The sequence below is a fragment of the Cupressus sempervirens genome, chromosome 8 (assembly GCF_028749045.1).
Source record: "Cupressus sempervirens isolate cs-2001-9-10 chromosome 8, ASM2874904v1, whole genome shotgun sequence".
In the NCBI taxonomy this organism is placed as follows: domain Eukaryota; kingdom Viridiplantae; phylum Streptophyta; class Pinopsida; order Cupressales; family Cupressaceae; genus Cupressus; species Cupressus sempervirens.
Genome location: NC_143125.1, coordinates 502036156 through 502062550, shown reverse-complemented (window position 1 = coordinate 502062550; position 26395 = coordinate 502036156). Strand labels below are relative to the sequence as shown.

Here is a 26395-nt window from a genome sequence, read left to right as displayed (position 1 = left end):
AGTGAGCTAAATAAAAAGTGAAACAACTAATTAAACTAAGTAAATATGTTACAAACAAGAGTTAAAATGAAATGAAAATAAAATTAATGACGGACAATTTTCCAATTTTTTTTCCCCGATCGAGTAAAAAATAAATTTCAATTTTCTTAGAAAATTAATAATAGAACTCCCACGCCAAGAAATAAAATCAACCGTCACTGGTATCGTAGGCCCACATAATTTATTTATTAAGGCAAGCGCCGGGACTTCGTAAATACAAAGTTCAGAACGTTAAATAGTTTAGCTCGTTGCATCAATTTGATTTTTGAGAATTTTTGTTTGATCCATGAAAGTTTTCGTAAGGTCCCCATTTGCATTTTGTAGTGCGAAGAAGGCTTACGAGGTTAAGAGAACCTGATTAAAATGCGGTAAGCGTCTGTTTTGTTTATCAATATTATATAAAATAGCTCTCTATTGTTTTCTGCATTTTTAAAACTCTCAAAGAATGTAATTTAGACAGAGTATTTGAGTCAGCCAATATGGTTGGAAGCAGTATTCGATTCAATTGATACCGATGCACAATTTCCCATGAGTAATAGGGTAAAACACAATAATTTAGAAATTGTAACAGGAAGTTAATCACTAGAAGATCAATGTTAATTACTAAAAAATTCATTTTAGAATTCGAACTTATGTGACTTCAGAGATTTCTTGATCTCCACAATAAGTACCTAATCACTTAAACAGCTCTGTATATTTAACATTCAATGTTAAATTATAAATGCTGTATACCTGACACACGTATTATCCATAATTTGATAGTTCGTATGCGTGAGATGCTCTCTCGGTCGCTTGGATCCGTCTTTGTTTCTCTGGGTACTATATCCATTAACATCACAGTATAAAACTTTGAATTATTTTTGTTCAACTGTTTATTTATGTTCTAAAACCTGATAAAATTGCAAATTTCAAGCAATGTTCAAATTTACTTAGTTTCGGCTGTAAGCCTATCTTATCCATATTAAGTCCATTTAATTATTATGTGTTGTGGTTAATTATTATTATTATTTGTTAAGCTTAAATAGACTCGAACCCAAGACCTTCTAGATAAGGGGCTCACAATTTACTGTTGTGTTGTAGGCTCTTGCCTTAATAGAGTGACATTTTATTTATAATGGTTATGGTGAGAAAAAAATTGAATAAAGTTACAGATGCATACAAGAGACCTCGTAAACATTGGTTAAGTTCAATTTTGTTTAAGTTGTTTAAAGACATCCAAGATTAATCTAGTAAAGAAATTGTCTTTAAAGATCTGATGTGTTACATGTTAAATTTTCCAACCTATTTAAATGGATTAAAATAACAAAATAACACTAACTTTCAGATTCACACAGACATTTATAACAATCATACCATCATTTACACATGAAATACTGTTTCATCTCAATTTATATATTCAAGAAAAACAAATAACAAATTTAACTTATTCCTAATCCCATGAAAGAGAAACAAACTTAACTATATAACCATCTACAATACATAAATTAGAATGCAGAGAAACATAAAAGTAAAATACTCGCAATGTAGTTATCTTGCATGCAAATCTTATCTTTGAGTTGTGCAAGCCTTGACATCCAGAAAATAGGAGAAGCATTGCCAAGGGCTTAACCTCTCAACTGCAGAACCTTAAGTATTCCCACACAATCTCTACAGAGAAAGGCCCTCCCTACCCTGGGATTAGGCTTGAGACACCACTATCCAGCCACTGAGCATCCTGGTGTTAAAGTGTCAGCTAGACAACCAACTAGGCTTAGGATACCTTCCATGCACCTATCTGCCAATTGCTAGTAACCTTGATATCTAGTGATCACATCAACAAGCATGCCACTAACCTACCTTGGCCAGGGATTTGTGTGGGCACTATTTACCCGATCACCCACTGCTCGACTTGACAACAAGACCTATACAATGGACTACCATGAGTTGACACAATTTAAAACATATTTTATGACTTGCTTTTTGTTACTGATTGTTCTTTCTCTTATCATGTAGGGATATCTCGTAGTTTAGTGGTTATCAATTCACACCCTTCATCTTGACCATGTTGGTCTTCCTTGATGAATTTCTGGGGTGGTTGTATAAGCATTATATAATCACAGCCATTGAATTCTACCCGACCTAGGCCTATGACTTTACAAAAGATTTATAATTCTTGCGATTTATTCTTGACTTCATAATGGTGATGTCTCTTATCTCAGAGAGCATATATCATATACGTCTATATATGCTTGCACTTTCAGATATTACTTTAGTTAATTATAGTTCTGAATAGAAAAATGCATGTATGCAAAGTGCCACAATTTTGCTCAATCTGGAGCATATTTACAATTTTTATACAAATGAAAGAAACATTAAATCATTTGAGATCAAGGGTCTAACAATGTTAATGTTTCCTTCTAATTCCAAGCTAAAACTACGAGCCTCATTATATCAAATTTACAGAGCATAATTTAGTAGAGATATTTTCATGACCTGATTGTAATGTCGCCTCTTGAAGTGCTCGGTTGGTCTTTGAGCAATGCTGGTAACACAGGACCAAGGTTGTCATAGTGCAAAAAGTATTGCAATTAATTTCTGATGCTTGGTGTAGGAAGTCTGCGCCGTATTTCACATATGAATTAGTGATGCCCGATTAAGGCGGAAGAACTATCCATGACAATATGGTAATAGCAGCTAGTATGCGACTACAAGAAATGTGTAGGACTTGCAGAGAATATGTGAAGCAATGTGAAAAGAAATAATGTAGGCCATATGAGATGGTAATCACTTTGCCGATGATGTCGGTTGCTCAATATGAACCATCGCACAAATAGATCTTTACCACCTTGGCTGCATGCCTAGTTACAAGCAAGAAGTGTGAAGGTGGCAGGGAGTTACAAACAAAATCCTTCAACACAAGTGTGGCAATAATATTAAAATGGCCACCAAACATTATAAGGCCCAATGAAATAATAGAGAAATATGGCTGCTCAACATGAAATAATAAAACTATTGCCAAGGAGTAATAATAATTTAATAATTCATGCTAATATCTCAAATTAAAAAATATCATACTATACCTATCTATACTTGTGTATGCATGTACACATGTAAATATATCCATGATATTCCAACCATGTATCTAACATATATGTCTTATATCAAGTGGGCATATACGTACGTCTCATTCGAATTTACACATACATATATGTACGTATACATATGCAAGCATATGTAGATACTATGGTATTGTTATATTAAGATATGACAAGATCGCATGAAGCTCTAAGATCATCCAATTTATAAGGTAACACATTAGTTCTTAGGTTTTAATTTATTGCTTAGTGATCTTCGCTTTAATAATACATATTTATTGACCTGTTAGCTCATGGTAATCTATAGTATACTCTTGCTTGCCTAGCAATTTACCCCTTGGCCCTAGTGGTTAGAATTCATACCCGTTGATCTATAGGCGGATTGGTGTCCCTTACCCAATTCCCTCTTTGGCAATGCTTCCCCACTTGATGTGCTCCTACAAAAGAGAATTATCCATGATAATAACATATTCCTCAATATAAATCAAAGTTACTTTAATAAGTTATCATCTTTATAAAACATCACCCCTTAGCCCTAGTGGTTAGAATTCATACTTGTCGACCCATAAGCGGATTGGTGTCCCTTACCCAATTCCCTCTTTGGCAATGCTTCCCCCCTTTGATGTGCTCCTGCAAAAGAGAATTTTCCACGATAATAACATATTCCTCAATATAAATCAAAGTTACTTTAACAAGTTATCATCTTTATAAAACACTATAACGGCTAACCACCATTTCACTTGCCATGAATTTATAACGAGTAGCCAACTTTTCAAGATATCAAATAATCATAATAGTATCATAACGATTAACTAACATGTCAACTTCATATGAAATTATATCAAATGACCATATTTTTATTTCACATGATCATATTGTTTAACTAATTTTACCAGTCAACTGACTTCACATGAAATCTCAATGGCTATAAGATTATTTTTAAATTAGGCAAAATTTGGAATGTAACATGATGTAACATCAATCTGCTGTATTAATCATAGATAATGCTTAAGTATAATATAATTGACATGTTACGTATAGAATCTCGCTTGCCTCCATTGCTTCAAAAAATGATAGTTTGTCCTCTGTCATGGAATAGTAGGGGTCCTCCCTGCCTATAATCCCCATTTGCCCTGCTTAATAGATGTCTACTATGGTGAAGAAGGTAAAAAAAGGCGCCCAGAGATGAACTAGGAATATTGAAGCTCCATTGCTCCTCGACCTTGGTCCTGCTTAGTGTGTTGTTTGTCTTTTTACGCCATGTTGGAACTCTAACATTGGCTCGAGCTATTTTCTATACCCCATTTTGACCCTAGTTTTTCTGGGTCACCTTTTGACCTTGAACTACAAAACCATAATTAAGATGACTAGCTTAGCCTACTCCGACCATCCTTAAATTATTTTTCTTCACATTGGAAAATGAAAAGAATACACCCCAATGGTTTTTGGAACTCAAATGAGTGTTTGAAGGAATTTGAAGTTGCCAATTCAGGTTCAGGGACAGATTCGGGTTCATGGGCTCGAGCAAATTTTTTTTTCCCCATTTGGGTTTGTGGGTGGGTTCGTGAGTATATCTATATATAATACACACACACACACAAGAGAAACATGCATAGTTGCAAAACAAAGTCATTTCACAATATGAACAATTGTTGCTTGATCATTGATCAATGCCAAATGTCAACGATAAACATTAAATACTCGCTCATTAATCTATCTTCATGATTGTAAAGAAAATTATACATTGAATTACTAAATTGCAAAACATAGACTAGTTCATCAAATAATACATTGAATTACTAAATTGCAAAATGAAACTGCAAAACAAAGACTAGTTCATGAAATAATAAAGTTTGAAACATGATGATAGATGACAAGTGTTTAGCAGCTTATCAATAATCATAGTATCAAATGCCCTTCAAGGGTCAACTGGATCATCATAAAATGAGGGATCAATGGCTTCATCCTCAACTGCAACTATATCTAGATCCTCATCATTGGAACCCAAACTGATTCCACTAGTCCCATATGCTGCTATATCATCATTCTCCTCCTCAACATAAGAGATTAGATGAGTAAAATGTTTTTTATTAAGTTCCTTTTAGAGTTACATAAGAAAACAATTAAAAAAACACACTCTTTAAAGTTGTTTTAGCCCCGGGTTCGTCCAGGTTTGCTCCAGCGAGGACCCGGACGAACCCATAATCTAAACTAAGGACCCTACCCGGACCTGTAGCAAACCCAAGGGTGAATCCGGACCTGTGTGGACCCGGACCTGAATTCGGGCAATAGGGGACGAATCCGGTTTCTTAGAAGGAATTTTCTTTTTCTGTCCATGATAGTGCAATTTCTAGAAGCCATAACTGTTGACTTGCTGAGTCAATTGGCTATTATAACCACTTGTCAGAAACCTCTCGAAGTGCTCTATAGCACTTGGCAAGCGAAGAATTGGTCAGCCAAGGTTTGACCCCTTTTTGGAGCTTTTAAAACCTTCAAAATTGCGTTCAAAGTTTTTTTACCCCCAACCAAAACCAAATTTTCTCAATATCTTAAAAACTAGAATTAATCTTGCAATGAAACTTCAGTGACAAACTTATATAACCAAAGTGAACCTCTAGGGAAGAAATTTGAACATTTAGTGTTTAAATGAACAACTTACTAAAAATAGTAATTTTCTAGAATAGTAACTCTGCACAAAGATAGTCCTTATTGGAAAACTAGACAATGAATGATTCAAGATTGCTCTTACACCTTGGATGCTCCTTCATGAGGAATCCACTTACGACCTTCACCCAACTCCACAAGATGGTTATGTGTTTTTTGAAAGACAAGGCCAGATGAAAAAAGCGAGTACAAACCACCAAAGCTGGGGTAAACATCTCGCTTGGACTTGATGTAGAAATGGCTTTGGGTGAACTCATCATGTCTCTTCCTCCAAACCCTTACATGTTTGTGAATCATTATTCTACGATATGATGTCATTTTTCTGTGTGTGTGTGTGTGTGTATTTGTAATGCAAGGTTCAGGCCTTGGGCATATTATTACTGAGATATTTAATTGATAAGATATAACCCCCACCCCAATTTGTTGCAATTGTGATTTTAGGGAAAATTAGGAAGGGGACATTACAAATGGTATTAGACCAATAATCCTACTAGCATGTGGGACAAACCTGTTTTAATAGTTATCTACTTCAAGGTTAACTATTTAGCTAGTTTTCTTAAGTAGGTCATAAATCAAATCAAATATTTCAACATTGTATTTCTATATGTATGTGCTATTAACTACATGTCAATATAAGCATTCTTACTCCATGTGTATTTTTTTATGCATGCCTTGGTTTGCTTCACGATTGATGGACTACAACATATTTACTTTATGAGAACATTCCTCATGTTTGTTTGTACGTTTGGGTATTGCTTCATGCCTTAACATGTCTTGTTAGCATGAATGCTGATGGTATTCCTTTGGGGGAGTATCCTAAGCATTGCCAGAGCATGTGGGGATTGCTCGCATGATTGACATGTTGCATTTATGACTGTGTTTTTCATTGATGTTAACATAGCAGTAATTCTATGAAGACTGGCAGAGTAGTAAACAAAGACAAGGTTGTACGGACAAAGAATTGATGATCAGGTCAAGCATGGTTAAGGACATGTTCTACATTGTGTCGTGATGACGAGGTTGAGTGTGCATGAAGTAAGTCGAAGATATGCTTGATTTACACAGAACAATATATAGATAGAGTTCTTGAGAAGCAGTTTTTGATGAATGGATTGTATCTCCTAACAGAGAAAATCGTGATATGCAAGGTTAGACAGTGACAGTGGACAGTCAGATGATGACGTCAGCGAATGCACAAGGTCTGGAGTCACACATGTGAGAAGTTGTAAAGGCTGTGAGCCGACAGTGTTGTGTAATTGTAATATAATTAATATCTTAATGTGGCCCTATTAAAATTAAGTGGGAAAGCTTCAAGGCCAACTCAAGGAATTGTTTTGAGGACATGGTATAAAGGAAGGATATTTTCCTTGATTGTAAGTATGCACTGTGATTGAGATCAAGTGAGAAGGAGTAGAGTATTTGGTAAATGTGAGTAAGCGATCCACGAGATTATTGTATGCGAAGTTGGTGATCTGGTATTGAGATCAGAAGAAGAGGGAGTTCGGTTGACAGGACAGAGGAAGAGGAAGTACAAGTACATTTCATTTCTATTATTCTACAAGGAATAATACGAAGATCTGTTGGATAGTGAGTTCAATGATCTTGCCGCTGAAGCTGTTTGGACAGTGGGTCCATCTGCCTTCTACAACTCCTAACAGGGTTGGAATCTCCTAATAGGGATTCAAAGTCTCCTAACAGGGACTAATATGTACTGAATGTATTTCATTGACTCCTAATAGGGTCCATCCTCTAACAAGGAACATCTATATTAGTACATCATTTTGTGGGTACTATCCCCACTGGGGTTTTCCCTCTGATCAAGGGTTTCCCTAGTTAACATATCTGTTGTTATTGTGTATGAGTATCTTGTTATGGTTGTTGATTATATTGCTCATATGGTTAAGGATTAATAAGGTTGAAAATTGTTATAATAGTTGGATATATGATTCAGAGCATCAGATTGTTGAAGAGAAAGCTTAACAACTTTGGGAGATCAATGGCGAGTCACTTCAGAAAAGAAAATCCTAAGTTTGATGGAGTTAACTATGACAGTTGGAAGGAAAAGATGAAGACTCATTTGCGATGTATGGGTCTAGGATATTGGCTTTTGATAAAGAATGACAAAGCAATTGTGGAAGAAAGCAAGCTTGAGAAATGCGGTGAAGCAGAAAGAGATCTGTTTATGTGCAATATGCGAGCCAAAGAAGCATTATTGACAACTCTTCTTAAAAATGAATATAGTTAGATAAGATATTTGGAAACATCTTATAAAATTTTGAAGGCTTTGGAAAATACTTTTGAAGGAGATAAGAATGCTAAAAGAGTAAGATTATAGAATTGGATATGTTTGTTTCAAGATGCTAAATTGATGGAAGATGAATCTGTGAGAAGCTATATTGGTAGAATATTTGAGATTGTTGTAGGAATTAAGTCTTGTGAAGGATCTAAAGAGGAAGATGAGATTGTATGGAAGATTTTGAAAACTTTGACACCACCATTCAAACAAGTAGCACAGATGATTGAACTTTTGATACCCTGTACTAAGAAGTTCACTAGAGAAACTTTGCTTGGAAGATTGGAAGTAGCAGAATCAAGTTTGAGGCAGTTTGGAGAATTGACAAGAGTGGAGATGACTTTTAGTGCATTAAGTGTTCGTCCTTGTTTATCCAGAAGTGCAAGCACCCATGGAGACTATGCTAGCAACAACAGATCCAGATATGAAGAAGACAAAAAGGTTGAAGAAGGGATAGCCTTGCTTTTTAGAAGAGAACTAGATGGTAAAAAACTTTTCAAATGTTGGACTTGTAATGAATTTGGTCATTATGCTTCTAAGTGTCCTAAAAGAGAGAAAAAGTATAAGAGAAACTTCAAGTCTAGAAGACCTAGAGATTGTTTGTATGCAAATGAAGATGATGACTCTGAGGAAAGAGTTCAGAGTGAAAGTGATGATGAGTTAGGATTCGTGTCTATAAAGAAGAGAGTTCTGAAATTGAAATTAGAGAAGAAAAAACCCTAGTTTCTCAAGTTGAAAAGAAATCTGATTGGATTATAGAGAGTGGTTGTTCACATCATATGACTGGTGATATGAACAAGTTTGTTAAATTTAGAAATCATGATGGAGGAATTGTTGGAGTTGGTAACAATGTAATTTGTCACATCACAGGGATAGGATCTATTATTCTTGATGGAAAGACTAACACTGGTGATGTTTATTTTATTGATGGTTTGAAGCATAACTTGTTGAGTGTTGGACAGTTGGTTGATGAAGGTTATCAGTTGCAGTTTATAGAAAAGACCTGCATTATCAAAGATAAGGATGGTAAGCTGATTGGAATAGGTACAATATCCATAAGTAATGTGTTTCAATTGAATCCTATTGAGATGACTTGTTTGGTTGCAAAAGTGGATAATAGTTGGTTGTGGCATAGAAGGTTTCGTAATATAAACTTTGATAATATTGTGAGGGCTAGCAGTACATTTGCAGTCAGAGATTTGCCTAAGATCATGAGGCCTACTAATGTTGTTTGCAAGGAATGTATAATGGCTAAACAGAAGAAGGTTTCATTTCCTAGCAAAAAGTTCACTATTACAAAGAAGTTGGAGATTGTTCATATAGACTTGAGTGACCCTACTAAAACAAGAAGATTCTATGGAGAAAGGTACTTTATGATTTTTGTTGATGATTTCACTAGAATGATGTGGGTAGCATTTCTTAAAGAAAAATCTAAGGCGTTTGAGAAGTTTAAGATATTTAAGAAAAGAGTTGAAAATAAATCTAGTGTAAAGATTAAGTGTTTGGGATCAAATAGAGGTGGAGAGTTTATTTGTAGAGAGTTTAACATGTTTTGTGAAGAAAATGGAATTAAGAGACAATTATCATCACCCAAGACTCCTGAGCAAAATGGGATAGCAAAAAGGAGGAATAGATCTGTATCGAAGGCATCAAGAGCAATGATGTTTGAGAATAATGTATCCAAGACATTTTGGAGGGAAGCAGTCCATACAACAATATACACCATGAAAATAGTGCAGATTAGAAAAGGTACAAACAAGACCCCTTATGAATTATGTTTGGTCATATACCTTTAGTGAAGTATTTGAGAATTTTTGGAAGTGTTACATAAAGAGAGATGATGATATTGGTAAGTTCGATCCAAGAAGCAATGAAGGTATGTTCCTTGGTTACCCATTGAAAATCAAAGCTTACATATGTTTTAATCATAGAATTGAGACAATTGTTGAGTGTGCAAATGCGAAAGTGGATGAAAAGTTTGGAGTTAAAGAAAGAATGATGGATTATAATTCTGATGACGAAGAAGATAATCCTAAATATGTTAAAGAAAATGTAGAAGTTTGCTTTGAGACTAACAATGATTTGCAGAATGATGGACAAATTGTTGAGCAAAGAGGACAACAGAGAACTAAACCTAAAGAAGAAATAAGAGTTGAGATAGCAAGTCCTACACCTAACAGGAATTTGACAAAGAATTACCCTACAGACAAATTATTGGAAGTAAAGACAAAGGAGTGACAACAAGAAACATAGTACATGAGGAACTATGTTTGATTTCTCAAGTTGAACTTAAGAGTGCAGATGAGGCATGCAAGGATGATCATTGGATTCAAGCAATGAAGGAAGAACTAGATCAAATTGTGAAGAATGATACATGGAAATTGGTTTCCAAACCTAAAGACAAGAATGTTATAGGAATTAAATGGGTATTCAGAAATAAGATGAATGATCAAGGTGAAGTTGTGAGGAACAAAGCTAGATTGGTATGCAAAGAATATTCACAGCAAGAAGGTATAGACTATGAAGAAACATTTGCCCTTGTAGCCAGAATGGAAGCAGTAAGAATGTTCTTGGCTTATGCAACAAATAGGAAGTTTAAACTGTATTAGAGGGATGTCAAGTCAACCTTTTTGAATGGAGATTTTGAAGAAGTCTATATTGAGTAGCTTGAAGGATTTCCTTTAATATAAGAAAAAGACATGGTATGTAGATTGAAGAAAGTACTATATGGTCTAAAGCAAACGCCTAGAACCTAGTATGCGAGATTGGATAAGTATTTGGTAAAACTTAGATTTGCTAAAGGTACGTCAGATAGCAACTTGTATTTGAAAGAAATTGAAAATGGTTTGTTGATCATTGTGATATTTGTTGATGACATAATTTTTAGAGGTAATGATGAAGCAAGTGATAAGTTTGCTGAAGAGATGAAGAATGAGTTTGAGATGAACATGATTGGTGAGATAGAGTTTTTCTTGGATTTACAGATTGTGTAAAACAGTGATGGTATTTTCATATCACCAGCTAAATATTTAAAAGATTTGTTGAAAAGATTTGGCTTGGAAAGTTGTAAGCTTGTTGCTACACCAATAGTAACTGGTCACAAATTATCTAGCAAAGATGAGACACCTACAATTGAGCAAAAGAAGTATAGATCTATGATTGGAGGTTTGCAATATTTGACTCACACTAGATCAGATATAGCAAATGCAGTTGGGATAGTAGCAAGATTTCAAGTTGATCCTAAGGAATCTTATTATGCAGCAGTAAAGAGGATATTCAAATATTTGAAGGGTACACCTGATTATGGATTATGGTATGATAGATCAAGTGATTTCGCTTTATGGCTTATACTGATGTGGATTGGGCAGGCGGTATGGAAGACAGAAAAAACACTAGTGGTAGAGCATTTCTCCTTGGAGGAAGATTGGTTTCTTAATTGAGCAAGAAACAAGATTGTATTTCACAGAGTACAGTTGAAGTAGAGAATGTGGCAGCAACAAACAATTGTAGTCAGATCATGTGGATGAAGTAGATGTTGAAGGGCATTGGGATAGAATTTTCAGATCCTATTACTATACATTGTGATAACACAAGTACAGTGAGCATGTCTAAGAATCCTGTATTGCATTATAAGTCTAAGCATATATCCATTAAGTATCATGTTTTGAGAGAGAAAGTTGCAGAGAAAGAAATCAGATTGGAATATGTGAGTACAAGAGATCAAATTTTAGATATCTTTACGAAGCCTTTGCCTAAGATACATTTGAGTATTTGCGAGGTATGCTTGGGGTTATGCCCCTGCCTACTTATGAGTAGATGATGCAGAGATTGCATCAGTCCAGTGGAACAGAGCACTATTGTTTGATTGGATTGAATGCTGATGCTTCCTGTATGGGGGAGTATCTGAGATGAGCAGAGTTGTCTAGAACTCTTGATAGTTGATTTAAAGCAGTGTCTTTGGACACTTGAGCTGATTGAAGATTTGAAGTAGATGATTGACATAATGAAGCCTTTGTCATTGATGTCAATGGGGGAGAGTATGCATGAAAAACATCTCCTATGTCTGTATGGGGGAGAAATTGTGTGAATGGGGGAGAGATTGCATAGAGTAGTACCATGAATGGGGGAAAAGATCCTCTAATGGAAGAGAGATTGACTAATGGGGGAGAGATTGAGATCTCCTATGTATGAATAAGGGAAAGATTGAGTTGTTGATGTCAATGGGGAGAAACATTGAATGAGGGAGAAGTTGAGAGTTGTTCCTGAGAAGCAAAGTGTGAACAACTGATGCCGATCCTACAGAAAGAGATGCAGAACAAAGCAGTGTCATAGAGGATTTCAGTTTTGATTGATGAAGAGGATTTGAAAAGAAGAGAATAGTAGCTGCAACAACAGAGTGTTGTTCTGGTATTCTTGGAACTTAGATGTTTTTCATCTATGTTGCCATCAATGCCAAAGGGGGAGATTGTTAGCATGAATGTTGATGGTATTTGGTTGGGGGAGCATCCTAAGCATTGCTAGAGCATGTGGAGATTGCTAGCATGATTGACATGTTGCATTCATGACTGTGTTTGTTATTGATGTCAACATAGCAGTAATTCTGTGAAGACTGACAGAGTAATAGACAAAGAACGAGGTCGTACAGACAAAATTGATGGTCAGGTCAAGCATGGTTAAGGACGTGTTTTGCATTGTGTTGTGATGACGAGGTTAAGTGTGCATGAAGTAAGTCAAAGATATGCTTGATTTACAACAAACAATATACAAACAAAGTTCTTGAGAAGCATTTTTGATGAATGGATTGTATCTCCTAACAATGATAGAATCGTGATATGTGAGGTTAGGTAGTGACAGTGGATAGTCAGATGATGACGCCAGTGAGTGCGCAAGGTCTGGAGTCGCACGTGTGAGAAGTTGTAAAGACCATGAGCCAATAGTGTTGTGTAATTGTAATATAATTAATTATATTAATGTGGTCCTATTATAATTAATTGGGAAAGCCTTAAGGCCAACTCAAGGAATTGTTTTGAGGACATGGTATAAAGGAAGGATATTTTCCTTGATTGTAAGTATGTATTGTGATTAGTATGCATTGTAATTGAGATCAAGCGAGCAGAGTATTTAGTAAATGCAAGAAAGTGATCCAAGGGATTATTGGATGTGAAATTGGTGATCTAGTATCGAGATTAGAAGAAGAGGGAGTCCAATTAACAGGGTAGAGGAAGAGGAAGTACAAGTACAGTTCATTTCTATTATTCTGCAAGAAATAATACGAAGATTTGTTGAACAGTGAGTTCAGTGATCTTGCCCCTGAAGCTGTTTGGACAATGGGTCCATTTGCCTTCTACAACTCCTAATAGGATTCAAAGTCTCCTAACAGGGATTGATATGTACTGAATGTATCTTATTGACTCCTAATAGGGTCCATCCTCTAACAAGGAACATTTATATTAGTACATTTTGTGGGTACCATCCCCACCGGGGTTTTCTCTTTGGTTAAGGGTTTCCCTAGTTAACATATCTGGTGTTATTGCGTATGAGTATCTTGTTATGGTTGCTGATTATATTGCTTATATGGTTAAGGATTAATAAGGTTGAAAATTGTTATAATAGTTGGATAACTGATTCACCCCCTTCCCCTCTTAGTTATATTGGTGGACTTTACTTTCTAACATGTCTAATGTCTAGTTTGCCTCATACTTATATGTCTGACATGTATTTATGCATTGCTTCATGCCTTACAAGTATGATGTGTATTTATCTATTGCTTCATGCCTCACATGTTTGATGTGTATTTATGTTTTGCTTCATGGCTTACATGTCAGACGTGTATTTATGTATTGCTTCGTGCCTTAGATGTCTAACGTGTATTTATGTACTTCTCATGCTTTACATTGGCATGCAATTAAGTATATATTATCATGCTTTACGTGTTTGAAATAATTATTGCTTCATAACTAACATGTATACTTCACGCCTTATGTGCATTTATATGACTTCATGCCTTATGTATGATTCATGCCTTAAAGTGTATTCTTGTGTATGATTCACTCTTTACATGCATTCATGTGTGAGATTTGTGCCTTGGATGTATTCATGTGTGTGATTCATGCGTTACATGTTTTTCTGTGTATCATTCACTTGTATACTTTATGCTTTGTGCACTGTGTATTTACATGTTTGCTTCATGACTTAAGTGAATTCATGTGTATACTTCATGCTTTATGCACTACATGTGTTGATGTGCATGCTTTGTGACTGAAGTGAATTCATAGTTATACGCTGCATAATTTTTTGTATATGCTTCATGCCTTATGAGTATTCATGTGCTTTATGTCCTATGTGTATTTGTGTGCATACTTCATGCTCTTCATGTATTCATGTCTATGACTCATGCCTTATTCTTATACTGAAAGATCCCCTACCGGATTTCTAAGGCAAATCTCTGAATTTTGTTTGTTTCCTTGTCTTTGACCAGCAATTATCTATTGTTTTTGGATTTTTGAACTGTGGTTTTTTCTGTTTCTTTTTCAATATTTCTAATTTTTTGATAATAGAAAATACAATACTTGAAGACATAAAGAAATACATGAAAGAAATTAATGGCAATGGGTAACTCCAAATTAAGACTAGAATCTGATTTAATTTCACCCATATAATTTCTGTCAAAACTGTACCAGGGCATTGGCCGAGAAGATGAAACAAGAACATCTATCAATTTGAATTAATCATGCAATGCCTGATACACAATCTATGAATTTGAATTTATTATGCAATTCTTTAAAGATAAATCTCTACTATTGGGGCACAGAAACTTCTAGAAGTAGTTGATTTTTAAATTCTAAACCTATAAGTTATTTTGGCACACAAACATGAAAGTAACTGATTCTAATTAAATTTGTGAACTAAAGAAAGCAACACAAATTGTAGTCACAACTTCCAACTTGTATCACCACAATCGTTTCTAGACACAATTTGAAAACATATTGATTCTTCTACTCACTTTGCTCTGAATACAAACAAGATTAACATAAACTAAAGATAGCAATACAAATAGCAGTCATAGCTTCCAATTTGTACTACCACAACAATTTCCAGACACATCTTCAAAACAAATTGTTTCTTCTATTCACTCTTGTTCAAACTTGTAAAACAAATCACAGTTATGCTTGTACAAATTTTGTAGAGCTTTCTTGCATATAAAAATATGATTATTTGCAATGAAGGTCACTCCCTTATATAGGCCAAGGAGTGAGAGAAAAAAGAAGAAAAAGGTGGGAGAAATTCAACCTCCTTGACTAAGTCAAAGAAAGAAAGAAGACTTATTGGATTACATAACTGAAAGTATGTGTAATTGGGTCGCATGCAAATGGATTACACACATCTTCTGAATACAAAGCTAAAAACACACTTAAGGGAACTTGAAGAAAAAGTTGAAAATGGTGAATTAATCTTGTAGATTATCAGCGAAGGCCTTGTACTTAATGATGCAACCATGGATGACTGAAAGATTAGGAGTTCTTGTGTTCCACGCTACCATATTCTCCTTGATACCTATAGCACTGCATTTCTTAACAGCTTGATATTTCTCTTCAATAAACTGCCATAGGTGCTTTGCTTAGGACTTATAGGCTGAGAATTTATTCATATGAACCCCAAAATCATCCGCTTCAAATTCTGGGGTGATCCTCTTGGTCTACTATGAGGTTATGGTTTCCTTTGTTGGCAAGTTATTATCTTTAGTGAACACTTTGCATCCCATTTGCTCAAGATAATCTATTATGTCAGTCTCCACAACACTGTAACTTCTAAGTACTTCTTGCACTTCTGTTACCAACCCTTCCATTAGCCTCACTTTGTTGACCATGAGCCCCTGATATTCATAGAACATTTTTGAAGATGGGAGGATCTCATATGTGGTCAAGACATCCAAGTTTGCCTCCTCTGGCATTTTGTCCCAGATGCTCAAATCTTCGTCCAAGGCTTTTAGTTCTTGGTTGAAGGAAGAGTATGTACTTTTGAGCTTCGTTATAATATCTTTAAGGCATCCAAGAACCTTATGTGCGTCCATTATGGCCTGAACGCCCTTTGTGACAATTTGCTCAAACCAACTCTTTCCCGCTTCAGCTATTCAGAATGAGGTGTGGTGGCAATGGATTTTGAAGAATTCTAAAGAATATTCTCATGAAGGTGAGTATTCTCTAGCTTGAGCTGATTATTTCTTTCCTAGAGTTCATCATTGTGTCTGGACAAGGTAGAAACTATGCCCTGAGCATCTTCTGGCATCCCAACTGCAACTGCTTTCCAAGTTCAATTTTGGCGAACTTGTAATTTGTAGCAAGAAGCTCTTCAGACAGTTTGTCTAGCAAGGGTTTTGCGATCTTAACATATTTGGTTTTCTTAGAGTCAACAAAGATTCGTGAGATAGTCTTAGCTCTATGTACTAGCAGCTTGGATTTATTCTTTTTAGGAAAAAGATTATCAGGCGCCAATTCTATATTCCTCCTTTTCACAGTAACACTACTTAGCCATGCTGGTAAGCTGAGATCTTCCTCAGTAGAGATTGGGATAGTCGCTACTATAGACATTGATCCTAATTGTATCTTTGTCGTTGTGATGTATGCATCCGTCTACATAGCTGGTATCATGGGTGCTTGTTGAGATGATTTTGACATGAATAGTTCGAACCCGGTGGCTGAAGTATCAAGTTGGGAAATTTGACCTTCTGTGAGAGTAGGAAAGTAGAGGTCTCAAAGACATTTTTCAAATTCTCTCATTGTTTTGCTATGAGGGCATGAGGAGCTGCAGAAGAGATAGGTACTGTTGAAACATTCACCTTTGAGATAGGAATGATGGGTACAAAGACTCTAGAAAAGGAACCCACATCAGTGTCCAATGTAGACAAGAAAGGCTCATTTGGGATAGGTGATTCTTTGGCTTTTGACCGCTGTGGAGGTGAAAGGATGACTACCTCTTATTCTTTATCTTAATCCTGTGCTTCTGGTGAAGTTGGAGAAGAATGAGATGCTTGAAAAATACCCTTTCCTTGCTTAGTCTTCAGTTTAGAGCCCTTCTTTGGTTTTGAAGTAGAGGAACCATCTTTCTTCTTACCCTTAACTTGTGATTTTCAGCCCATAGGACCAAAATGGTTGCAATCAATGTCGGCTTTTAGTTTTATCCTTTTTAGACCCTTACCTTTCAGCCATGAATTGGTATTCATGAGGATGGCCTGAAATCGGTCAAATATGGAAGTATATTTCTTTTGTTGCCATTGAATAGGAGCAGGAGGAAGCTTGGTAGTTTGACTGCTATGGTATTCTGGATCTAAAATCATATCATCATCCTCAACTCCTATTGGAATAAGAGCTAATTTAAGATCTATGATCAGCTGCAATGAGAGTCAACAATAGTCCATTTGTTTCTGTCCAAAGATCTTTCTAGACATCTTCCACGCGATGAATATGGGTGAATGTTCCCTTCATCTTAGAGTTCATCCCTTTGTAGTCAAAATCTTCTCTTGATTTGAACTTTTTCAATGTGATTATCTGTAGTTCAAATTCCATAAACTTGGCCTTGTGTACTATGGTGATCGCATACTTGCCAATTTGCAAAGGATTTATAGAAGAGATCCCAAAACTTGGCTTGCGCTGAGTGGTCTTATGTGCTTGCACAATCATGAGCTGTCTAGCCAAGTCCATTAGAATGATTCTGTCAGTGGGATGCCTTGGTAGAGTGTAGGGTTCTCCTTTGAAGCAACCAACTCTCATGTATGTGAAAACTGGGAATTCTAGAAACAAGCACACATACCGACTCACCTTTTTCCATGCCTCATCAGATACTCTATTTTTTGCCAACTCTTAATGAAAGTGACACTTGAAATGTCGATGGAAGGCATTTGGTACTCTTATATGATGGTTCTTGCTTTGTGTAAGAGTGAGCTGTTCATAATAGCTCCAGACTAGACCTAAGGCCCTATCTCCCTTGGTAGAGAGCCTTGAGAAAGTCCCTATAGTTGCAGCAATGTAGACAAGGTAGGAATTCATGTGGAAAGAGAGGGAGCTCTTTACATAAACTAACTGCTCACATATTGCCATACTTAAGATTTCTCCCCAATAGATGTGCTCTTTCAAGGATTTGATAAATGAACTTGTACATCTATGGTCCGAAATGGTTGGATTCTTCGAGATCACGAACTCGGCTAAGAAGAGTAATCACTTCTTGAGAGAAATTAGTTGTATGCATCACCTTTGGCCATCGAGAGAAGTTTATTCTCTTGTTAATTAGCCAACTCTCATTAGAATACTTTATGTAATCAAGCTTGTTTTCATTCCACATTTGCTGAGAGTTCTCCTTTGTCAAGTCTACACATTCCGAAGTCTCTAGTACTTTGAAAAACTTTCTTGTAATATCTAGGTGTAAACTAAGGATGACTTTCTCATCTGCATCCTTGATTGACTTTGTTTTTGTGTCAAAATGCGTGGCACATTCCCACACAAATTCAGGTTCTAGGGCTGCCATTGGAAAGGTAGAATCTAAGTGAATGTTACTTCTTTTGATTCACAACATATTTTCCTAATTGGATGTATCAATTCTCTGTATAAAAGCTGTCATATCAACATGACCGATTTCTACATCTGTGATTCCATTGTATGAAGATGAAACTTGAGACAGAGAAGTATGTGCCAACTCTTTATCAAATTGATACTTCATCTTGCCTTTTTCCTTTTGAATGTGTGGATTCCTTAGGCATGTCGTGACTTGGAGAATTTTCCGCAACACAAAAGTTCCAAAGGGTGAAAACATATTCTAATGAGATTGGATCCATGAGGGAATTTGAGATTTGAATAACGAAGACGGATCTATGAGGGATAAGTATTCAAAGTATGATTTAGATACTTTTGGAACACTTAGGAAGTCTGATAATGGTTCGAACTTCAAACAACTTGTATTTTGGGCAAGAATGGCCAAAATCGGGGTTTTGAAGGTGGATTGCATATGGACAAAATATGGCCTCTTGGCTGAGTGGATGAGAATGCAAGTGGGTGAATATGGATAAGAGTTTTGTGTTTTTAAAATGTGAGCTTTCCCCAAAATCAGGTTATAGGAATGCATTTACATGTGATGAAAAACTCACTATTTTCCTATGTTCCTCGAGGACGCGTCCTCCCCAAAAAAGCCAGCGTTTTGGGGATGGGGACATCCCCGTCTCGGGGACTTCATTGGGGACTTGCATCACTATTTTCCTATGTTCCTCGAGGACGCGTCCTCCCCAAAAAAGCCAGCGTTTTGGGGACGGGGACATCCCCGTCTCGGGGACTTCATTGGGGACTTGCATCTGTCCCCAATTTTTTAACACAAAATTTTTTAAAAAAGAAGAAGAAGCAAAAATGTCACTTTTGCTGTCCTCGTTTGCCGTCCCCCCTCTTCCCCAAAATTGGCAAAAAAGTTTGCTGTCCTGGAAACCCGTCCTGCTGTCCCTCATCGTCCCCGTTTTGGAAACTTGGGGGAACATAGCTATTTTCAATATATACAAATGTGTAATCGGGTTTTAGAAATCCAATTACATATTTGGGAAGTGTGGAGTTGGGCAAAAATTGGAAATGGAATGAATACGAAGGCTGGAAATATGGAAAGATACATGCAATCTTTGGGAGAAATTTCAACTTTTTCTTCATAAGCAAACCAAAAACAAACAACAAGAAGCACACAAAGTATACACAAAACAAAGAAATGAAAAGAAATCATACCTCTTGCTTTGATAGAACTTGATAACTTATAATACTTCAATCTTTGTAAGCAATTTCATTTTTGGAAGATGAAGCTTTTTGCATTACAAAGAATGCGAGTTTTGAACTTATCTATCAAATTAGATAAAAAATCCAGGGCTGCAACTAAACAAATGGAAAGCAAAGAACAAAAGAATGCATCAAATAAGCAACAAGAACAATAAATGCAACAAAACCCAAATCTTACACTTACTCGGAGAGCAAAGAGAAAAACTTGGAGCAAGAAGAAGGTGGTATAAAACTCTCTTCTCTAAAATCGAGATTTTTGAATATGTTTGCATATGATGATCAATGCCTTTGGAAATACTCTCCCAGCCCTAAATCACACTTTTCATGTGCTATTGCATATTTTAAATGATGCAAATGTGCTCCCTAAGTGCAAATCACATTTTTCCATCTTGTTTGTATGTTGGAAATGGCCTTTCAATGTAAATCATGGTTTTTGAAAGCATTTGCATATTTAAAAAATGAGGTAAATGAAGACACTAATGGCATGCAAACTCAAATGCCCAAATAAAACACACTTTTTGGAGTGCTTTGCATATGTGAAATGAGAGTCTTAGTTCAACTTGGGCTTTTCTAGCCTCATTGCATATTTTGTTCTCCTCTTCTTGATGCAAATTGTGGTTTACATCAGCATTTACATAGTTGAAATGCAATGACCAAGAGCATGTAGGTTAAATGCTCAAGCAAATCACTCCTTTTAAGATGCCTTGCACATTGGAAAAAGATATCTTATGTAAATTGGGCTTTTCTAGCCTTATTGCACATTACACATATGCCCTTTCCATGTGAAATTGCAGTTTTGGCATTGAAATGCATATTGCATTTTAATGCTGTAATATCCCCGTCATTAAATAAAAATAAAATAATAACTTTTATTTGGGGGCCCGATTGATTTATGTATATCTTAGGATTACCTTTAATTTTCCATAGGTGTAGGTGTTTGTTATGTCATGTGTCAGCACGTTGTTTTTCTCTTGAGAGTTTTCCTCCGATGGGGTATATATTTCCACCGGGTTAGTTGTTGTAGGTATGTGAGAGGGATTATTTTATTGTATTGCAAAATCTTGTTGGAGTTCAGTATTGTTCGCTATTTTGGAAGTGGAAGATCTTCCCTACTTGGCTATTCGTTTTTTCAGTGGGATTCAGCCCTCATCCTATTTCGTCTCTATACTACTTTGCTTCGGATTTGGCACATTTGGAGCGCCATCTTTGTTTGCTAATATAAATTCTATGTTCGGTGACAATTTGCATATATTTCTTTTCCTTGGTGGATATTGTTGTTGGTGAATATCTTGTTTATATTTGGCATCCAATTAATAGTGCACATTTGTTCTGACATCTAGCCGTATGGCTTGCCTACCTCGAAGGCATTACATCGACTCCCTCATTTCTCATCGTCACACCAAATCATAGTACGACAATCCTACTCCATACCTCTGTATGTCATCCTCCTTCGCACAACACATCCACTCTTCCCTCCATCGTACCACTGTATGACCCACAAGCTGCATTGCCTCACCATACAAACATAATCGTAGTCTATCATGGTTTCACTATACGGACATATAAGCCCATACACACACTCCTACCACCGTATTGTTCATAAAGACCATCATACGACACCATTCCATGCTCAGGTCGTACGCCCTTGGCACATTTGACTTGTCACATCCGTACGAACCCTATGAATGCACTCCTATAGAAGGAATAAAGTCATACGAAGTCATAGATCAGGAATGACACTATACAAATGCAAAGTGCAGATCACACTTTTTGAGATCATTTAGACATTCCATTTTGGCCATTTGAGTGCAAATCACACTTTTCCCTTGCAAATACACATTGGAGTTGGAGGCAATATGCAAATCGCACTTTTCCAAGTGACTTGCATATTTAAAATTGTTGAGTAAATGGCAATAGAAAGGCAAGTTGGGCTTTTCCAGCCATTTTACACATTGCATATTAGTATATTACTCTTAAATGCATGATCAAACTTTTTAAACTCATTTGCATGTTGCCCTATTGCATAAAATGCCAAGTATGGAGTTAGTCACACTTCTTGGAGGAGATTGCATAGTGCATTTACATGTAAGTAAGAAAATCGATGTTTTCACAATGAAAAGCATATTTAAAATGCTTATACAAATCACCCAACTAAGTGGTTTTGGTAGAAAACAGGTGGTTTTTATAAGCCAATTGTGGTTTTGGAGAAGAAATACACATTGCATATTTTAAGATGTCATATGCACTATGCATTTGGCCTAAAAAGGTGTGATTTCCTTCTTGGAATGAGGAAAAACAAGCAAAATCTGACTTTTTGGGTGCAATTACATATTTCCCCAACTACATATGTAAATGACTTATAGGAATTTGTTATATCTAATTTGCACATGTCTAATTGATTCACTTAAGTGAATTTTGGGGTCCATTACAAATTACACAACATTTTTGTGTGTCATGTGTAAATGGGTTGAAAAAGTGAGATTTTTCACTTAAGTGATTTAAGTAATAACAATAAAGTGCAAGCATAACATCAAATTAGATTAAAAGGTGCACTTTATAACTTAAGTGACCTAAGTTGTAACTTAAAAGATCAAAAAGTGCAAGTATATAACTTAAAAACATATGGTAAAGTGATTTTAAGTTATAAATTTCAAAAAGTGCAAAATAACATCAATATTCAAAATGTGCAATTGGGATTCTGAAGTGTGGTTACACATGCACTTAAATATTTATAACTTTTGATTAATAACTCCTATTAAGTCCCAAAATAGCTCGAAACGAGGGCGTGACTGCAAGCAAGAGATTGAAGGAAACAAAAAGATTAAAACAATCCAAACAAACTCATAAAAATGCAAAAAAGGACTTTGAAGGCCTTAAAAATCAAGTATATGTTACTAGATTTGACAATTCCAAACAAGCTTCCAAAAACAAAAGCGATTTGACGAGAACCTTCAATAAAAAGACTCATAATATGAATCGGGAAGGATAAATTGACCAATGTTCGCCAACCATATAGTGAGTTAGAGAAATATGAAACTTAATTAGCAAAGTTTTGTAGTGTTGCCTCTATTTTTTGATGACAAAATGAAAGACAACATGATTCAATGTGATTCTCCACCATAAATGATGTCAGCCTTGCCTAGAAGTGTATGGCTAGGCTAGGAGATGAAGGAATAATATAAATTTGCTGCCAATTTTCAAATCTGCTCTTTTGAACACAAACAATTTGATTTCTGCAGTTCTGATTCAATACTTCTCAATAATTCAATTTGTCTCTGAGAATAGATCTGATTTGTGATGAAAATCGATACTTGGAAGGCTGCAGTTTTATTCAGCCCCCTCTACTTCAAAGTTTTTTTGTTCTTGGAAGCCAAAATACTGCTCAAACTCTACCTAGAATATCAAATAGTTGATGAAAATAATAATCTGGAGTTCCCCAAAATGAAGCCCAACTTTCCTTTTTAACTTTTTCTATTCTTCTTCCAAATGTTTCGAACTTTATTAAGGTTTCAATGTTTTATTTAATAAATTTTTATTTCTTCTCCTAAGTTCAAACCTCAAGGCCTTTTTCCCATGATTATAAATGGCCCTCTTTTTTAGTAACTTATAACTTAATTTGCCAAGGAAAAAGTGCCATGGCCTTTATTTTATGTTTTTTTATATAAGTAAGAGGTTGATGCTGGTATTTTTTTAAAAGTACAACTCCATTTGGTGCAGGCACTGGTAGGAAAGAGCAGAATTAAGGAAATTTTTAGTTTAGCCTGAGACTTATACAGTCCAGATCAACATATAAAACCCGCTTTATAAATTGTGGGTCTTGACAAGAGAACCCAAAGTCCTTTATAACATCTCGAAAATAATTTCATCAATTACATCACCCACCTTCAATATGTAGGTTCGAAAACTATTTTCAATACAATTAGGCCAATGCATTCAAACCCAAAATGTCACAGAATAACAATATACACACATAACTACCTAAAACTAATATCATACAACTGCCATTCCTGGTTTGTAATTTACTAATTCTGATTCGAATTTTATGATTTTTGACCTTATCAAACACTTTACACAAAGGGATATCTTGTGGATTGCTTCTAATATGCTTACTTCAATTGGTAACAATAGAAATGCTTGCAAAAGTCTTCAAAAACATCTGATCATCGTATTAGAATGAAAATGCAAATGAGTGATTAGAATCATTTAGTGAGCCAAGACTCTTGGCTTACAAAGAAGTGTTCTTTTGAAGCTCTCTCATACCAAGTTGACCTCCATGAAATCTGAACATAATTGTACCAATGTGAAAGATTGAATATCTCTCACCAAACAGCTGCAACCCTTTAGAGGATCTTTCACCTCCTCAGTTATTCTTATCAATGGAAGTGATCGTTCCCAATGACTAATGATGTAACTTTGTAGAAACCTTTGGCTCCACAAAAGAACATATCAAAGCAATTGTCAAGAACTCGATGGTCAAAATCTTGATTGACCCCCTATTTATACTTTTTCTGCAAGAGGAGGCGGATCTTTAAAGAAGCTTCTAGGAACATGAGGAGGTGGTTCTTTCAAGGAGCTTCTAAAGACACGAGGAGGTGTGTCCTTCAAGAAGCTATTATAAACATAAGGAGAAGCTTCTAGGAACATGAGGAGGTGGATCCTTCAAGAAGCTTCTAGAGACATGAGGAGGTGGCTCTTTTAAGAAACTTCTAGGAACATGAGGGGGTGGATCCTTCTAGAGACATTTTATTTTGTTTCTTTATAACATTAATTAAGTATAAGGTAATCTTTTAATATTCATATAATTGATAACTTTACAAATAATTAATTGATTTCTCCCTTGTTTCTCCTCTTAGCCTTTGGAGCATGAAAGTCTAAGAACAATTGACCGCATAACGAACAACCACCACTGATGTAGGGCAACAAACATCCGAAGAAGACAAGGTCAACATGGATCCTAAAGGAGACAATCCCACAACCCTGAAAACAAGACAAAACACCAACATAGCCATCCCTTCAAGGGCTCCATCAACCCCTTAGTGAACAGGCCACTAATCGCCTCTCACTCATATCAGGAACCATGGCTGATAACCTCTGAAAATCAGCAACATATGTTTCAAGAGTTCCATGTTGTTTCAATTGTGCCAACTCTCGAAAACTCACTTTAGGATCCTTAACATCAGATCTCTCAATCAATCTATTAGTGTATTCATCATAAGTCATAATGAGAATATGACCAAGAGTGACCAAACCATGGTACCACCATTCATGAGTAGCTCCCTCCGAGTGTAGTGTCGCAAATTTGATGGCATTTTCTTCAGGCATTGGTCTCAATGAAAGGTAGTTATCAAGTTTTTGTACCCACGACCTAGCTGTACTCTTGTTACTCCCATTAAAAGGGGCTAATGTAATCTTACCCAAGAGCTTGCTGATAATCCGTTCTTGCCGGAGCATGTTGCCCATTTCTTCCATTATTTTTCCCATCCCTTGGATTCATGAACTGATCAAAGGTCCATTGCTCTCTCAAATCAGAAGGTAATGTGCTATACTCTAAATAGGCTTGCCTACCTTCATCATCAAAAGGTACAGCAGTTGCAATGTGTTGTTCTTCTCTTGGTGTAAAGCTAGGAAAGAGGGGTCAAGAGGCTGATCCTCTAGTGATTGTAGCACTTTGAACAGTTCTTTCCCTTCCATTGTTGTGATGTGGTGGCTGCTGATACTGAGTTGTTTGTTGGACCATTTTTGCCAATAAGCGCGACCTCATGTCAAGCATTGTATCAAATTTCCTTTCAGCCTTTGCATCTTTGTCCTCAGTTGAAAGTCTTTGTTCTTCTGCCATGTTCTTTCCCCTAATTGCCCCTGAAAGTGTGCTTTTCTTTGGTACTAGTGGAATGTTGTACTGCTGCCTTCTTGGTTCTCAACTATAGTATCTGATTTTCTCTCTCACTCATCGATCAGCTGGATCACAGGATGGCAGGAACTTTTCTCTAATACCACTGCAATATCTTTTACTAATTCTGATTCCAATTTTATGATTTTTGACTTTATCAAACACTTTACACATAGGGATATCTCGCGAATTGCTTCTAATATGCTTCACTTCAATTGGTAACAATAGAAATGCTTGCAAAAGTCTTAAAAAACATCTAATCATTGTATTAGAATGAAAATGCAAATGACTGATTACAATCATTGAGTGATGGCCAAGACTCTTGGCTTAAAAAGGAATGTTCTTTAGAAGCTCTCTCATACCAAGTAGAGCTCCATGAAGTCTGAACATAATTATACCAATGTGAAAGATTGAATATCTCTCGCCCAAACAGCTGCAACACTTCAGAGGATGTTTCACCACCTCAGTTATGCTTATCAAGGGGAGTGATCGTTCCCAATGAATAATGATGTAACTTTGTAGAAAACCTTGGTGTTTACCGCATGGATAAATAGATTAATGCATACAGACAATGAACAAGAACAACAGAACTCCTTTTATTATTCGCATATACCAAGAGATTACATAAAGTTTATGATCATGA

General features: G+C 35.9%; 1 protein-coding gene across 2 annotated transcripts in view; it reads left to right on the top strand.

The window, feature by feature from the left end:
- Nucleotides 1-212: 212 nt before the first annotated feature.
- Nucleotides 213-26395, top strand: part of LOC149543389 (uncharacterized) — a 240212-nt gene continuing 214029 nt past the window's right edge. Inside the window, exon 1 of one of the 2 annotated variants that reach the window (XR_016355631.1) lies at nucleotides 213-407. Coding sequence is in view for 1 of the 2 variants with exons in the window: in XM_089798187.1 (XP_089654313.1) it covers nucleotides 403-407 (5 nt within the window). In the remaining variant the exon portion in view is untranslated. The remainder of the gene's footprint in view (nucleotides 408-26395) is intronic. The other variant, XM_089798187.1, reaches the window with a different exon arrangement.